Below are 19013 nucleotides of genomic sequence, written 5' to 3' on the forward strand. Positions count from 1 at the left end.
GAACCCAAACAGAGCTGATTCAGACAATATAGAGCATCACCAAACCCAGTACTGTTTGTTTTTTTAATAAAAATGTCAACTTCCTGTTGATTTTACTATTTGAAGATCTGGATCCGGATCCGCGGATCCAGTCCAGGTTTTCTACTTATTAAAAATGGCAAAATCAACAGGAAGTTGACATTTTTATTAAAAAAAAAAACAGTACTGGGTTTGGTGATGTTCTATATTGTCTGAATCAACTTTGTTTGCGTTCGTTTATGTGCTAAAAGAGTGACTTTGAGAGCAGTTTTACCGTACAATGTAAGTCAATGAGGAGCATATTTTGAATTATCAATTTCTAATCAATAGTGCAATTATTTTTTATTTCTTGCACACCTTTGGAGTTACATCATGGCAAGGTAACTACACAACCCAAACCTCTACCAAAGTGGTCTTGCCCTTTAAGCTAAATTTAGCTTCTTCGAGAAAGCTAACACAATCTAAAATAGAAAAAGTGCTCCTTGGAGCACAGGTCTCCGCCAGGTTTGGTAGGTTAGTGTGGGCCAGCAATGTTCGGAATTCGCCAATCAGGCTGGAATGTGAAAAATCGTACGGATCCGTCTTGATCACTTGACTAAAGAGATAATATGTACAGATTTGCTTGATGTTTGGACAACATTTGTAGGAGTAATATAAAAATAAGTGTTTTGCAAAAATCGGCCTCCTGGTGGCGCTATAACAGGGCAATGTTGAAAGGGTGGCATTTGTTCCTCAACATAGTGTGAATGTGCGTGCAAAGTTTCACCGTAATCGGACGCTGTGTTAATGATTTGCGGCATTTTGTTCAAAACGGGCCACTCCTGCAAACTTTAGATATCAATCTTAGCCAATCAGGATGGAATATGAAAAATCAAACAGATCCGTCTTGATCACAGACTAGGTCAGTTTTCCAAAAATCTTAACCCCGAAGGCAAATCGTGTTAATTTATGACACACATGTTTTTTAGGGGTATTAAGGTGTGCTGAATCCAAATCTGCTGTGTGTCAAGCTCAAAAATGGCCGCTAAGCCCTCAAAATGGACCATTTAAAGATGGCGGCCACCACTATGCTAAAACATAATAAAACACTATATGTTTGATTAAACAAGGTAGAAAATAAACTGAAATGTCCTTTTTTATGTTTACATATATGGGGAATACAATGCAATATTCTGATTTAAGATAAATTGTGAAGGAACCACTTTTATATAATTTATATTGTGAAAATCGGCCTCTTTGGTAATGAATAATGTTTTTGTTTTTGTTTTTGGGGGGGGGGGGGGGGGGGGGTAATGAATAATGTTTTTTTTGGGGGGGGTTGGTAATGAATAATTGCTTTAAGATGTATAATTGCCTTAATTTGTGTTTCTGACTTGTATTTGCTCAGTGTTCTGGCAGGTTTCTTGCAATTGCGCGCTTCAATGCACTCCATGCGTACTTTCCTGCAGCCGCAGCGTTGGCTGAGACATCCCTTTGTGCAACTGCATGACGTGATAATAAGGATAAGGATAATTCCTTTTAACAGGTCGTTCATGAAAGTCCTTGCGGTCTTGTTTCCAATGAGAACCTGTGAGCAATTGGGGTTAAGAGTCTTGCTCAGGGACAAATTTCATATCATCGGCACATATGCTGGGATAGCCTGGAATCGAACCTGGGGCAACCAGGGCCAGCTGGTTCCCTAGGCGGGCTCACTAACCACTCAGCTATGGCCGCCCCCAATGCTAACCACAAAGCTATGGCCGCTGCATGCTTTTGGCATAGGTGGCAGAGAAAGCAGCCGTGGCACCAACTGACCATTCAGGTGCATCCATCCCATTTCGGTCACTGGAGGAAGACCAGGATGTGGCAAGTGAGCTTGGTTCCAGACAAGAGCTTGATAGTGGGAACGCATGATGTGAAACTGCTGCATCTGAGATTGGTGGCAGAGTCTCTTGTGCACGACCTATACAAAACAACTTGACTCTTGCTTCATCGCATGTATCAACTTCAGGCACACCGTATATCTTACAGATGAATTTCTCTGTTGACCTCGCTATGTCTACTGTGAGAGGGCCTTTTCCAAGCCCAATGAGACCTGTGTGATGTTGCTGGAACACCTGCCAGGCTGTTTTCTTACTGGGGCCACTGAACTATGACATGCTGTCACAGCCAGTGACAGCATGGAAGGCAAGTAGTGTGTCAACTTGATCAGCAGTGAGCAACATGCAAATTTCATGTACTGGAAGATACTTCGGCACCTTTGATGTCCCAGCTTTCATGTAGATACGCTTACATTGCATTCTGTCATAGTGTGCCAGAGGTAGAAGAAGCACATCTGTATCACGTGCTGACACAACTAGTGTTTCCATTTGAGCATGGATGCAATGCAAAATCAGTCGTGTGTCAGCTTCTTCATGGTCAGCACTTAGAGAAGAGACTTCAAGATCTGGATCCGATGACAAATCCTTCGGCAAACCCCCCTGATACAACTTAGATTATTAGGGCTGTGTTTAATCAGATGGTTTGAAAGCAATTGAGCAAGGTCTGCTTTATTTTCCTCAAGTGCCATGAGGCTAGACCAGTCTGGTGGAAGAGGAACTGACTCGTTCTCTATTTTACGACGTATTGGTCGGTGGCGCTGCTTGTGTTTAATCCTTGTGCCTGCTTTGATCATTTCCTCTTGATACCTGTCAAAGACTACATCAATCCTCTGGCAGTTTTCTCCCATTCTAAACACAGCTCCAGCAAACATGTTGGCATATTCACCAAATGTTCCAGGTTGCTTTCCTAGTGCCACCACGAGTGCTTGGCCATCAATGAACAGGCAGCTGGAATCATCAAGTGTAACCTTTGCAGGGGTTTGGACTTGTTCTGTCAGTATGTTTACTAGCACAGATTAGTTTTTTTGTGGAATGTAGACTACCATTAGTTGTGGCCAAAGGTAGTGGGATGGTCATGAGTTCATGCGTAAGGATGTTTTCAAGGTTTATCTGGCGCCCTGCTCTGTAAGCTGTAATGAGCCTTTCTTAAGGACCCTCTCTAAAATGAGATGACACATCTCAAGGGGTTATCCTTCAAATAAAGGTACTTTGTAGAATGTTCCTATCCACTTTGATAGAATTCCCTGAACACCTTATATTCAAGCTACTTTTATCCAGTAATCCATAAACCAACCAGAGTAACTGACAGGTCTGCTACATTAATAGATAACATCATAACAAATGAAGTGAATAAAGTGCTCCAGGCAGGTATTGTGTGCACAGACATCTCGGATCATTTCCCTATTTTTCAATTTACCCTCCTTGACAAAGTAAGCAATCAGTGTGATGACAAATTTACTTACCGGAAATATAATGAAAAAAATATATCAACATTTAAAAGTCTACTTAAAGATATATCCTGGGAGAATGTCTACACGCAAACTGACGCAAATAGTGCATACCAAGTCTTTATTCAATCATTTAATCATGTCTTCAACAAATGTTTTCCCCTAACTACTGTAAAAAATGCAAAAAAGCAGGAGCCTTGCAAGCCCTGGTTTACGCCAGGACTGCATAAGTCCTCAAGAAAGAAAAGCAGACTCTATAAAATATATATAACAAAACCAACCCCAGAGAACCACACTAGATATAAACTGTACAGAAATAAATGTAATCATCTCCTCCGAGTGGTAAAAAAAAAAGCACTTCAGTGATAGATTCAAGGCATCCGCCGGAAACATCAAAGAAACTTGGACCATAATAAACCAGTTACTCCACCGAAGGAAAGTAATATCCAAGTTCCCACATCAGTTCTATGATGGAGGGAAAACCATCACTGAACCTGACGAAATAGCCCATAAGTTTAATAAGTTCTTTGTAAACGTTGGTGCCTCTCTCAGTAAAAAGATCGTAAGTAGAGAGGGAAGTCCCCTGGACTATATTGATGGTTGTTTTCCTGTATGTAATAATTTTGACTGCCCTGACCCACAGGAGGTACTGGACATTATAGATAAACTGAAACCAACAGCAGCAGGCCACGACGAAATCAGAACTACACTCATAAAAGAGGTAAAATCAACTATCATTAACCCACTAACCTTTATATGTTCAATCTCAATGTCAACTGGAGAGGTACCAAGTGACCTCAAGATAGCAAAAGTTATTCCTATTTTCAAATCTGACGACCAAAACTACATTACTAACTATCGCCCTATCTCAATATTACCTTCATTTTCAAAGATCATAGAAAAACTTGTCTACAAAAGAATGCTCCAGCACATTAACTCCAACAATATACTATACAACCATCAATATGGTTTCCGTAAAAACCATTCAGCTTACATGGCTTTACTAGACCTCACTGAGAAAATCTCCTCTGCACTAGACAATAAGGAATATGCACTGGGACTCTTCCTGGATCTCTCCAAGGCGTTTGATACTGTGAATTATAATATACTGCTAATGAAGTTGTCTAAATATGGGTTTAGAGGTACTGTGTACAACTGGCTAGAAAATTATATAACTGATAGACAACAATATGTTGCTGTCAAAAATGCAGAATCCTCGAGGGCAACATTATCCTGTGGAGTGGCACAAGGCTCAATTCTTGGCCCCCTGTTATTCCTTATCTATATAAATGATTTTCCCGCAGCATCAAAAAACATGTTTTCCATCTTGTTCGCCGACGACACAAGCGTCATCCATACCCATAAAAATTTCAATACCCTCATCAGGGAAGCAAACCAAGGTCTACTTATCCTCTCTAAATGGTTCCAACTAAATAAGCTCTCACTAAATATAAAAAAAACTAAATTTATAATATTTTCTGGAAAGAAAAAATACAACCCTGAGGAAGCGAAACTCAATATTGAAGGCGTTGAAATAAGCAGAGTAGCCTCCACCCCTTTCCTAGGAATAATGGTGGATGAGAAATACTGTTGGAAGGATCACATCAACCAGGTAACAAAGAAAGTCTCAAAATCAGTGGGGATTATCAGGAAAATCAGTCCATTTCTAAGTAGAGCCTGTTTAATAACCCTATACTACAGCCTAGTACATCCCTACCTAACCTACTGTAACATTGTATGGGCTAGCACCTACCCAACTTCTCTCCATAAACTATATATGCTACAAAAAAAGTTTGTCAGGATAGCTACAAATTCTAGTCCCCGGGATCCGTCCTCACCTCTTTTTTCTTCACTCAATTTACTTACTATTTTTAATATAAATATACTTCAAACATGTATATTCACCTACAAAACAAAATACCAGTATAACCACCTCCCGTATCATTTCAAACAGTACTTCCAGCCAAATTCTAGCATTCATTCCTACCCAACCAGGCAAGCGAATCAATTACATGTCCCACTAAGTACCACCAACAGGGGGCAGTTCGCCACAAAATATAGAGGTGTTGTGCTATGGAATGCCCACTTCCACCTAGTGGCAACCACATCCTCCCTTCCTACCTACAAGAGAAGTCTGTTAAGTAAATTGAATACACTAGATGGTAGGCAACCATAATTGGTGTCAAGTATGGACCTTCGAAATATCTTTACTATTTTCACATGGCTATACCGTAGTATCATGTTTTTTGCCTTGTCCCAATCATTTTATTTCCGTTTTGTTTTTGTCTCTGTCATTTATTTTTCCTTTATCTTATGTTTAGTTCACAGATGTTTTATTTTTTTCTGTCTTGTTTTTTTTTCTCTATGTTCATATTTTTTAATTTTTGTTTTTGTTTTTAATAATAAATAAATTAATATATGTGACTGGGTACAATGGTTTATGCCGCAAGTGATCATTTTCCATTTTCCATTTTTTACAGATTATTAAAGTAGAGAATATAAGCTTTCATATGATGTATCATTCATTGAAATTGGACAATATTTAAAGAAGATGTGGTCATTTGAATCTTGTTGAACCTTAAACCCCAAAGCAGAGAAATTGCCCTGCAAAGATCCTAGAGATTTTAACACTTCAGTGGCCCAGAAATGGGTGTGACAATGGGAGGGACAATAGGTACTCAACCCCACCCCTAATCACTCCCCCACCCCTAACCACTCCCCTACAGGAGTGACAGTAGGTTAGCTGTCAACACTATAAACACACTTGACAAGACAGACCTGCTTTTAAATTTCTAAATGTACAGTGAAACAGTACATTAAAAGTAAAGCTCCCGATACTTTTACCCGATACCAAAACAATTACGGCCGCTGGTATTAACATCGCATTGTTAACAGCTGTGCCTCAAAGTTATAACCACTTTGAGTTTCTAACTTGTGGTCATAGTCGCGATACTTTTCAGTTGTGTGGTGGTACTTTTAGATGGATTTTACTGTAACAGAAAGTTCTGTCCACCGTCCAGTCAGAGGGCATGGTTCAGACCGGAGCAGGCTCTGTTATCACAGACGGAGCTAGCGTTATTATTAGCCGTAGCCAGTGTTGCCAGATTCTGCTGGAGAGAAACAAGCAGCCAGGTCTATAAAAATAAGGCCAAAATAAGCAACTAGGGCAGGTCAATCAAACTGTCTAATATTAAATACTGTCTAATATTGTTTTATGTTTTCCCAAAGATTTTCATGCCAAGAGGACCCCTCTTGCCCCTCAATATGTACAATCTACTTTACAGAAAAACAATACCAAAGTCGCTTATAATAAACGGATTTGGCAACACTGGTCAAAGCCTCATTTATGCTCCTTATGCACGACGGTGTCGCGCGCTGAAAACAGCAGATCTACAAGCTCACAACGCGTCCAGACGTGACCCGTTGTGAGCTTGTAGATCTGCTGTTTTTTGGAGTATGAGTCGGTGCTAATACAGGGAAAGAGGACAGGAGAGCTGATTAGCGTTAGAAGGAGTTCTCCTTAACGTTATGGTGCTGTCGTTCCTTTCTCCTCACACCCGCGGTAGCGCAGGCTGCTCGTCTTTAGTAAAAAATAATAATAATAATACACTTTCGCTACTGACCAAAACAAAGACGGTTTTGTTGAGTTGAAAGCCTTGCTGTGTGTTTACTAACAGAAACACGTTGTACTTATGGGGGCTGTACTAGAGAGAGAAACCGGAGAACAAAGCCTAGCCAGGACCAATCGAAACCACTCTATGCAAATCTCGGCAGAGTATCTCTCCACCCCCCTCTCCACACGCAAAGTAACACAGAGACTTGCTCTAAGCAGCCTAGTAGAGACTACTTTGCCCTACAAATGTAACCATTTAATGATTCTCCCACGACTATATTTTGCAATAGAAACCTTCTTTAACATTCGAACTGTTTTAATATGAAAAAAAAAAACGAAAAACACAAAAAAAAAAAACGAAGCTAAATTCTAATTTTTACTCTGTTTCCACAAAAGCGACTTGGGGAAGGTTTCATTGTATTCAGTCACATATGTAATGTAAACGGTGAGGTACTCGCATAAGCCCCCCAGGGTTTCTTACCTCACCGGCACAACAACTAATACTGTAAACTTTCCCATGGAAAGAGCTATTATGTATGCCTATGCTTAAGTAACTGTTGTGCAAATCAAATAAATCAAATAAATCAAATAGTGTTTTGCTTTCCCTTGGAAAGTTGCACAACTTCATATAAAGAGGCAAATGTCTTGGCCTTATTCTTTCGAATAGGTGGTTTCAGAGACAGGTGCTGGTCACTATCTGGAGGCTCACACAGATGTTTCTTGATGTTCCAGATGAAGTTCTTCTGCATTAAGCAGAGATTCCTGAATCTCAGATGTGACTACATCCTTGTTGATCAGGTTTTTCAATGTGTCGCCACCATCTTGAAACACACCATGCTGTTTCAATGACACAACTATTCTGCCTTCATCAGAGTCGTCTTTTTCTTTTTTTTGTGCACTCATTGTGTGTGTACTCATCTTCATTGCCTGATGTCATTCCTAGCAAAGCTGTTGTCTGAGAAACTATGTCTGTCCTCAAATTGTCATATAATGTCCATCTACTCAGTGCAGACCCTATTCTGGTAATACCTACTAAGCCTCCACTCTTCTTTCCTGTAGCATTTAGCCATTCTCTACTTTGGTCCGCTGAGCAAGGTGTTTGTGGCTGATATTTGAGTTAGGCCATCACTTTATACCACAGGCTTGCAATATGCTTTTTCAGCAGTTTCTTCACATGTATTATGGAGTTGGTTACCTTTATATAATGACACATTTATGTACATCATTATTAGGAACATATAAGTTATCGGACATTGGTGAATAATATTCACCCAATAAATGACAATTTTCACAATATATGAGTTTTAAGCAGTTTCCTCACACTTGATATCAAATCAAAATATTTAATTGGATTCCTCATAAATTAAAAACAAAAAAAAAGAAAATCAATCAGGTTTCTACCTTGTTTAGTCAAAAAGATGCTTTGTAATATATCACAGCATAGTGGCGGCCGCCATCTTTAAATGGTCCATTTTGAGGGCTTAGCGGCCATTTTTGAGCTTGACACACAGCAGATTTGGATTCAGCACACCTTAATACCCCTAAAAAACATGTGTGTCATAAATTAACACGGTTTGCCTTCAGCACTTTAAATAAGCACATTTTCTGAAATCCTACCTAGTCTAATAGAGATCACTGTGTATACTGATTTGCGTGAAACGTGGATACAATCTGAAGGAGTAATATCCAAAAATGTGTTTTAGATGAGTCTGCCTCCTGGAGGCGCTATAGAAGGCAGATGTGAAAATGCAGGGCATAGGTTTTTCCTTGGCCTCTAGGGAGTGCGCATTCAAAGTGTTACGGCCAGCCATATTTTAGTTTATATATTATTGGTATAAATGTATTGTACTTCAATTAGTGTATATATTCAGTATTATTTGGTCTTTATGTTGCTTTCATATTCTGATATTCCTGTGTTTCTGAGGTGGAGAATTGGTGCAGACTGTGCTGCTGAGTGCCAAATGTCTGGCAGCTGTGGCAAATGACACCTGCATGTGCACGCTGGACAAGACGTGGGCTGTTGGTTGTCTAGGCGGAAGTGGTTGAATTTGGCGGAAGTACCGCCCAAGGCTATGACGTTGATGCTTTACAAATCTGTTAACATTCTCCGTGAATGAAACAAGTCTTGTGATTGATCAAAAAAGATGTTTCCGGGGAAACACGTACGACGGAAATCCTGTCCAGTCAGGACTTCCGAGACACTCTCTGCTTTAGGTCGTGACGAGGCTCTTCTCTTCGCAGATGAGTGAGGCTGGGACCGAGGCTACTGCATGTGGGGAATTGTCCATGCCACTGATTCGCTGGTTCACTAATGATCATGGTTGCTGATTGGGTATGATTGAATATTTCGCAAAAAGCAGCCTCCTAGTGGGTCTATAACAGGTCCATGTGAACAATTTAGGTCAGAGGTTCTGCTCTGGCATCTGTGGTGTGATTGTGCTATGCAAGAAAGACTACAGGGTCGACAGGCGATGACGTCACTGGAGTGCGACCGGCGTGAGCATCACAGCTGTAGTCATCAGAGAGTGAGGGACATGTGTGTGAAGCAGTGAATAAAGTAACCACGTTAATAGTACAGTTGGACTCACGCGTACGTTATTCAATAACACGACAGCATCCAGGGAGTGTGTGTGCACAGTTTCACTGCAATCAAGCCAACAGTGCTGGAGATAAGCTTTTCACAGACGGAGGGGGCGACGGACACAACCACACACACACGCGCGCGTGCACACATACACACGCACACACACTGGGTGCAAAACATAGTCTCGGCCATGTCTTTCGGCCTGTCAGAGAAAATAACTGACAATACATTTTATTCATGAGTTATTTATTTAATTCTAATCCAATATTATGGGCTCAATTTAGTGCCAATATTATTTTGTACTTGTAAAAAGATTTTGTATTTGTAAACAAATTTTGTATTTGTAAAAAATATATTTGTATTCGTAAAAATAATTTGTACTCGTAAAAGAAATATTTGTATTCGTAAATAAAAGATTTGTATTCGTAAGATAAAAATGTGTCCATAAAAAAAAGATTTTAAACTTTTTTGCTATATATATTTTGTTGTGTGTTTGTAACATGTGTTAAACATGTTGTAATTGTAGAATTATATTTACAATGAACATTGTGACCAGAAAAAAATAAACTGTTTCTACAGATTGCAAAACTTTCTACAGATTGCAAAACTTTCTACAAGTTGCAAAACTTTATTTTTGGCACTCTGCACTTCCGGGTCTGAGCCAATCACGTGAGGCCTTTCCCACTACCCAATCATAAAGCTCCATAGGTCTCCATGGCAACATGGCAACCGGGGTTGCCATGTTGCAACCCCAAGAGTTTTAGCTGCAACATAATTCCATTGCTCAGGAAATAAATAACGGATTACAATAATATAACATTCCCTATAATCACTAACATGTAGGTGATACCTATGTCTATCAAATATGGTTTTATTGAAAGGCAATCAAAGGCTAGATCGAGTTTAGAAAGCAAACAGGTAAAGTCAGGGGGCCTCAGTGCGGCTGCAGAGTTTGATTGAGTGTGAGACTAGGACACTCATTATCCCACATCATATGTCAAAATGACCGGCTTCACCGGGAATCGTGCGTGTGTATTTTGCTAAGAGATTGGTTACATAGTTTAATTGATATTCATTTATTAGTGCATTAAATTTCCCCATCCACTTTAATGGGAAAATGAAAAAACTCAATTTCAAGTATTTTTTTTTCTCAGAAACTGTAAGGGCTAGAGTTACAAGACATGGAGGGGAGGTTCATAATTTAGTCCGAAATTATCCAAAAACAAAAATACACCAGTCGGCCTCATGGTGGTGCTATAAAAGCCCCATTTACGTTTTGGCCTTTAACTTTTGAACCGTAGGTCGTAAAAAAAAAAAAAAAGATATATATATATATATATATATATATATATATACATATACATATACATATACATATACATATACATATATATATATATATATATATATACATATACATATACATATACATATATATATATATATATACATACATACACATTAGTTATCAGTGGCGGAGCGTCCGGGGAGGCCAGGGAGGCGGCCGCCTCTGGGCCCGCGACCATGGAGGGCCCGGGCCGTCCGATAATAAATCGGTAAAATCAGGCAAAAATAAGAATTTAACAACATAACCCTACCCAAGAGTGCAAGAGTGATGCTTTATTATTTTATTGTTATTATTATTATTAGATACTGTATATATGTGTGTTGGAGGGAATCACATCCTGCCAAAAACTAGACTACACCGCTGGCATATACATATGGCCTACATATTTTTCTACACTTCTAATAGCCTACATGACTCATGCTATTTAATGGTAATAGAAGAAATATGTATTCATTCACATTTATGTATTTGACACAGGCCACATCAAATACGCATTTAGCCCTGTGTGTCTCATATATTTAGGCATATTTCTTCTATTACCATTAAATAGCATATATGAGTCATGTAGGCTATTAGAAGTGTAGAGAAATTATCATTATTATTATATTATACACAACAAAAGCCAGGTAGAATCCTCCCAGGAACTGTCAAATATCTCCTACACAATATTTTAATAGATTTAATTAACAATAAATATCAATTAAATAATAAAAGTTTTTGAATTATAAAATAAAAAATATTTATTAGTCCAAATTAAGTCACAGGCTTTTACATTTTTTGTAGGCCCCTCCCACTAATTGTGCAAGCCAATTACATTGTCACATATCAGAGATCATGTGTAGCTTAAATGGAGTGGATTGGTCCAAAAATAATCATGTTTTTGCATCAAACGGTTACATTTTGTGCATTTGTGGCGTCCCCTATGGATCAAAGTGGAAATGCTTTTAGGCATTCGTTGAGTAAACTACCCTTGACATGTGATTCAAATTTGGGATTGACCGGACGTTTCGTTTCGTGAGTTTTGGCCTTTTTTGTAAAAATCCCTCCCGCTAATTTTGGAAGTCATTTATGGAAGAGCCGTATGGGCTATCAAAATTCCGTTTGGAGGTGTTTATCGTATGGGTCCAGAGATCATGTGTACCGATTTTTGTGAAATTTGGACAAAATATGTGGGAGGAGGAGCTAAAAGTGTGTTTTGAAGATTATTTAAAATGGCGGAAAATCTATCCTGATGCAAATGGGCGTGGCCTATATGGGGAGTTGCGTCATGACCCAAGGAATCTAGGGAAAAAGATTTTTATTTTACGACCTACGGTTCAAAAGTTATAGGCCAAAACGTAAAGGGGGCTTTTATAGCGCCACCATGAGGCCGACTGGTGTCATTTTGTTTTTGGATAATTTCGGACTAAATTATGAACCTCCCCTCCATGTCTTGTAACTCTAGCCCTTACAGTTTCTGAGAAAAAAATACTTAAAATTGAGTTTTTTCATTTTCCCATTAAAGTGGATAGGGAAATTTAATGCACTAATAAATTAATATCAATTAAACTATGTAACCAATCTCTTAGCAAAATACACACGCACGATTCCCGGTGAAGCCGGTCATTTTGACATATGATGTGGGATAATGAGTGTCCTAGTCTCACACTCAATCAAACTCTGCAGCCGCACTGAGGCCCCTGGACATTACCTGTTTGCTTTCTAAACTCGATCTAGCCTTTGATTGCCTTTCAATAAAACCATATTTGATAGACATAGGTATCACCTACATGTTAGTGATTATAGGGAATGTTATATTATTGTAATCCGTTATTTATTTCCTGAGCAATGGAATTATGTTGCAGCAAAAACTCTTGGGCTTGCAACATGGCAACCCTGTTTGCCATGTTGCCATGGAGACCTATGGAGCTTTATGATTGGGTAGTGGGAAAGGCCTCACGTGATTGGCTCAGACCCGGAAGTGCAGAGTGCCAAAAATAAAGTTTTGCAACTTGTAGAAAGTTTTGCAATCTGTAGAAAGTTTTGCAATCCGTAGAAACAGTTATTTTTTTTCTGGTCACAATGTTCATTGTAAATATAATTCTACAATTACAACATGTTTAACACATGTTACAAACACACAATAAATGTATATATAGCAAAAAAGTTTACGAATAAAAATCTTTTGCTTACAAATACAAAACTTTTTTTTACGAATACAAATCTTTTTTTTACGAATACAAATCTTTTATTTACGAATAGAAATATTTTTTTTACGAGTACAAATTATTTTTACGAATACAAATATATATTTTTTACAAATACAAAATTTGTTTACAAATACAACATCATTTTACAAGTACAAAATAATATTGGCACTAAATTGAGCCCATACAATATCCATATATTTTTAAATTACTATGATGTGTTGTTCAACCCTCTTAGCTGTGATTTAACGTGAAAAAAGTGAAAAACTGTAATACCACTAACTTAGATATATAGTGTATATCAAAGTTCAATCAAAGTTTTGTGTGTATATATATATATATATATATATATATATATATATAATATATATATATATATATATATATATATATATATATATATATATATCATCATCATACCACAGGGACATTTCAACATATAAATCACATGGGTGGTGTTACAGTTGATAACATTTTTAATTTTGTATTCCTGTCCTGTGTGTGGGTGAAAAAAGACCTTAGTGGTTGAAGTGTTAGAGCAATGTGTGCATCTCCCACACGGGTGGTTACCACATAGTTCCTCTCTTAACCAGTTAGAACTAGAACTAGGTGATCTATATAGTGATGTGACGACAGAGTCTCTAAGGTTCTTTCCTCAAAACCTTGATGGTGACAATGCTATGTTTTTCAAATTAGGATCACATTTAAGCAGATTCCAGTGTTTGTTAATGATGTTCTTGATAGTTTGGGATGAAGTGTTGTACTCCCAAACAAAAGTGACTCTGTTCCCCACAACATCTTTATGTGAGGGATCTAAGAGGGACTCTCTTTGTACAGTTCTGATTTTGTTCATTGCTGTGCGTATCACAGGTTCTTTGTAACCCCGGTCTCTGAATCTGTCATGCATGTCCTCTGCCTTCACCTCATAGTCTGCAGGGTTATTGCTGATGTGTTTAAGACGCAGGAACTGTCCATATGGGATGTTCTCTATAAGACGTTTAGGATGATGGCTATTTGCATGTAAAATACTGTTTCTGTCAGTAGGTTTGCGGAAAATGGTGGTGTTGAGGTGTCCATCATCACCCACTGATATACTGTACATACATCTAAGAAATCAATCTGTTTTTTACTGAACTCTATTGAGAATTTCAGAGTGGGATGTGTGTTGTTGATGTAATGCCTGAATTCAACCAATTCATCTTCCGAACCAGCAAATACCATCAATATGTATATATCTTTGCTGTCGGGCAGAAGCCAGCACACTTGGGTGTCTAAGCACTGCAGTCAACCTCACCGATTTTGAAGTGGATTATCTTTGCTCATGAACCTCTCAGAAGGGTCCCCTTCCATGACTTTTCCTAAATATTCAATTCAAATCATCTTTTTTTTTTATCTGAAATGTTTTCTAAATATGAAAGTAGGCATACTCATACCATTTTGTTGTGCCAGAACATCCAGAGTTGTGAACAGCACCATGCAGACCACGAGAATAAATGGTATCTTCATCATCCCCATAGTCATCATCACAATTATTATGTTGTTTGTAGTCTTTCAGTCAATAACGTCAAGTTGTATCTATCTGCTTCACTGTCTCTGGTAGTTTCAGTCTCTCTCTCTTTAAATCTCTGCACAGGGGCGTGTTGAGAACATTCCAGGGAAAAGATCCAGGAGAGAGAGTCTCTCTCTCTCTCTCTCTCTCTCTCTCTCTCTCTCTCTCTCTCTCTCTCTCTCTCTCTCTCTCTCTCTCTCTCTCTCTCTCTCTCTCTCTCTCTCTCTCTCTCTCTCTCTCTCTCTCTCTCTCTCTTAAAACAAAACAACAAAAAGGGAATTAGCCACACAAATGAAAAGGGGAGGGGGGATTACCACTACCACTGGGGCTGACCAGCACCAGTCCTGAAAGGAGAACAGTAGTTAGTGCTGCACAGTACAATATATTAAAAGGAAATACTTTAAAAACAAACACTGGCCGTTATGCCGGCGACATTAAACCATAAAACCATATTATCAGGGGTGAAAAAAGTACTCAAATGTTTTAATTAAGTAAAAGTATCAATACTGCCATGTAGAACTACTCTGTTACAAGTAAAAGTCTGAAATTCAAAATTTTCCTTGAGTAAAAGTACAAAAGTATTGGTATCAAAATGCACTTAAAAGTACTGCAAGTAAAAGTACTAAATTGTTTGCAAATAGCAGATCTACAAGCTCACAACGCGTTGCGATGTGACGCATTTTCAAATAGCCTATGTATAAAATAGGGCTAAAGGGGTTAATTCATGTTTTATAATATAATCATTTATATCTGCAAATTAACTAGTAACTAAAAGTTTTCAAATAATTGTAGTGGAGTAAAAGTACAATATGTGCCTCTGCGATGTAGTGGAGTAGAAGTAAGTAAGTACTGAAAATTGGAAATACTCCAGTAAAGTAAAAGTACCTCAAAATTGTACTTGTGTAAGTACAGTACTTAAGTAAATGTACTTCATTACTTTACACAACTGCATATTAGGCAATCTCCAGCAACACGGTTGCCGTGTGGTCACAGTTGTTCCACGTCACAATATGCTGTTTTGTGAATGGGAGGAGTGTGTAGAATTACCATGACGTTCTTATTTCTCAAAGGTGTAACTACACCGGACAAAGCAGCAGTGTGCGTCACCAGTCCTGGAATTACAAGCGGCAGTATTGTAACCTACTATTCAATAATAATGAAATAAAAGAGACAAGAACAGAGAGAACACATTTGCAAGAGCAGAGCGCACAGTTCGCAATGCTCGCAGTAGCGGGGACGGCGTAGTAGTAGCGAAACTGAAATAACAAAAGCTCAATGTTTACATGCACTGTAGTGCCAGTGACACCAAAGGAACGCATTATACTGCTGAGAGGGAGGACCGCCAACATATGTGTGGCGAGGTGACACACGCGCCAGGGGTAGACAACCCTAGAAGGAAGTGCTTGTAGCACACAGGGGCTATAATGACATGACAAACGGTCAAGTTCATGTCCACAACATATTATATGCACTGAAGGCACTTGCTAAACAACAGATAGAGACATACCTGCGCTGATGCGTAACGAGACACAAACTGAAGCCCAACGGGCCAGCATGGTTTAGGAAACAATTGTGAGGACCCGCACACGCCGTGGACCAGAGATGGGGACTCGAGTTAGGGACTCGGACTCGAGTCGCACTCGAGTGGCCAAAAACGAGACTCTCGACTCGACTCTGACTCGCCCCTCAAAGACTTGAGACTTGACTCGACTCGAGCCTCAAAGGCTTGAGACTTGACTCGACTCGAGCCTCAAAGACTCGTGGACAATCTTTATTTTATGTTTATTTTTTGGACAAATAAATGAATGAAATGCCCAAAAAACTTCCACTCCCCTGTCCCCCCCCGCAAAGAAACCTCCGCTCCAGTGCGCGCTGAGCGGAGCCGGCTTCAGTCAAGCTGTTTCATGCTGCTCATAAACGTAAACATGGAGAGGCGAGCGCAACAGCTGCTATGTGTGTGGCCGCCGCGGCCTTTCATCATAAAGTTTAAATATAAAAACTTCGAAATTAAACAAATATGTTCAGCTCAGAATCAGCTATATAACCTCAGTTATCTTGGCATATGCTTACATTTTTTATAAGATGGTCGGATCATCTGTGACAGCACGTTTAGGAAACATCGGATTTTCATTTCGTTAAACCCAGCTGGGTGAATATTCAACACTTCACCACGGTAAACGCTACGCTCATGTAATGTTCACTGCATAAAAGCTGTGGTTCTCCAACCTTTTCAGGCCGTGACCCCCCAAAAGAATCATATTTGAACTGGGGATCCATATTTAGACAGTTTTTTGGTGCGCAACACAGCCCTCGTTTAAGTGAATTGCTTTCACCTGCTCTGCTGTTGGACTGCTGTGCGGAGTCGAGTGTGCGCAACAGGGCATATCTCCGCCAAGCCAGGGTGACCTACCCAGGCCCATGAAATTCATATGCAGGCATAGTAGCCAATTAGAATGAAATCTGCAAAAACTGACTCATATACTGATACAGAACCATATTGGCTATATATTATCGCTGTCGGGTGGAAATCTTGTATGTTCCTTTTTTATTATTATTTAAAAACAATTAAAAATCATGAAAATAGCCAATCTACAAGCTGTAATTATTAATAATTAAGAAATACTATATTTTAAAGAGTGAAAAATCAACTAAAGTCATTATTAGTGCAAGTTCAATCACATTTCATTTGAATGAAAATAAATTGTGGGGAAAATACATAAAATCTCTAATCTGTGAATCTAATGTGATTTATTATGACCTGTCTATACCCCCATTTTTTTCTTTTCTTTTTAAAGACTTTAAAAAGACTCGAGACTTGACTCGGACTCGACCCTCAAAGACTTGACTCGGACTCGACTCGACTCAACCCTCAAAGACTTGAGACTCGACTCGACTCGAGCCTCAAAGACTTGAGACTCGACTCGACTCGAGCCTCAAAGACCCGAGACTTGACTCGGACTCGACTCGACTCAACCCTCAAAGACTTGAGACTTGACTCGACTCGAGCCTCAAAGACTTGAGACTTGACTCGACTCGAGCCTCAAAGACCCGAGACTTGACTCGGACTCGACTCGACTCAACCCTCAAAGACTTGAGACTTGACTCGACTCGAGCCTCAAAGACTTGAGACTTGACTCGACTCAACCCTCAAAGACTTGAGACTTGACTCGACTCGAGCCTCAAAGACTTGAGACTTGACTCGGACTCGAGCTCAGAGACTCGTGGACATCTCTGCCGTGGACAAGCGTGGCCGGCTGAAGCCCAACGGGCCAGCTCCTAGGAGGCATACCTCCTGAAGGCAGAGTGTGTGCTGCCTAAATATTGCAGGCATTCAGCCCACTGATTAGTGGGAGGAGATGGGCCATGGGCAGAGTGGGAGACAAAGCCCATCCTGCTAGTCCGGGGGATTGAACCTGAACACTTTATGCCACCTGCAAGCAGTCATAAACAAATAAAGTCACAGCCCTGTTCAGCAAAAGTGCCTAAACATGCCAAGAGATTTTTAAATACATTAGAGACAAAAGTGCTTGGGGGAAAAAAGCCGGCTTTTCACCCAAAATGCATTAAAACTGTGACAACCTACAGGAAACTATGCTTGTATTGTGACAGAAGCACATAACACACTGACAAACCAAGAACAGCAACAACAAACCAATTAAGATTCAAAACACACACACACACACACACACACACACACACACACACACACACACACACACACACACACACACACACACACACACACACACACACACACACACACACACACACACACAGAGAGAGAGAGAGAACTGTATGACCTTTTCCATTTGTCATAAAGCAAAGCTTCAGCGTTGTGAGAAACTAATGATTCATTAGACAGCTGGTCTGGACTCCAGATGGGAGATGGTTTTCTGGACCCAGTCCTGAGTTGTGTCAACACAGAGCTTGGCACCATTCTTCACTGTGAACCTAGAACACACATAGATATCCAAATGATTTCCATCATTAAGATGTTTGATTTTACAGTGTATTCATAGTCACTAACCAGTCAAATGGTACAATGTGTTGATACTCTTTCACACCTTAATCCATTCAAACCGGAAAAGCATACTGTAAGTGTCATTTTAGATTTTATATATGCTATGATATAGCAATGTATGTATATATTAGGAATTAGAACAGTGGAATTAGTTCTCAAAAATAGTAGATATACAAGCTCACACCGTGCCATTTCGTGCCATGCTGTGAGCGTGTACATTTCTTAAAAATCTGTGTTTGAACATTTTTTAACATCTCTTTTGGGGGTCCCTGGCACAAAACATTTTCAGATGAGGGTCCACGGCCAAATATATATAATTTTGGAGGTCCTTGGCACTAAAAAGTTTAAAGGGATTCTAGGCAACTTCAGAGATCAAAAAAAGAAAAA

General features: G+C 39.3%; 1 protein-coding gene across 1 annotated transcript in view; it reads right to left on the reverse strand.

The window, feature by feature from the left end:
• LOC308092831 (uncharacterized protein) overlaps window positions 1-14571 on the reverse strand; it is a gene marked incomplete at its 5' end in the record, with an annotated part of 121725 nt that extends 107154 nt beyond the window's left edge. The window contains one exon of the mRNA XM_080438930.1: window positions 14490-14571. Within this exon, the coding sequence (XP_080295056.1) occupies window positions 14490-14571 (82 nt within the window). The remainder of the gene's footprint in view (window positions 1-14489) is intronic.
• Window positions 14572-19013: the final 4442 nt, after the last annotated feature.

Source organism: Gymnoscopelus braueri, assembly GCF_963280865.1.
Source record: "Gymnoscopelus braueri genome assembly, chromosome: 10".
Lineage (NCBI taxonomy): Eukaryota > Metazoa > Chordata > Actinopteri > Myctophiformes > Myctophidae > Gymnoscopelus > Gymnoscopelus braueri.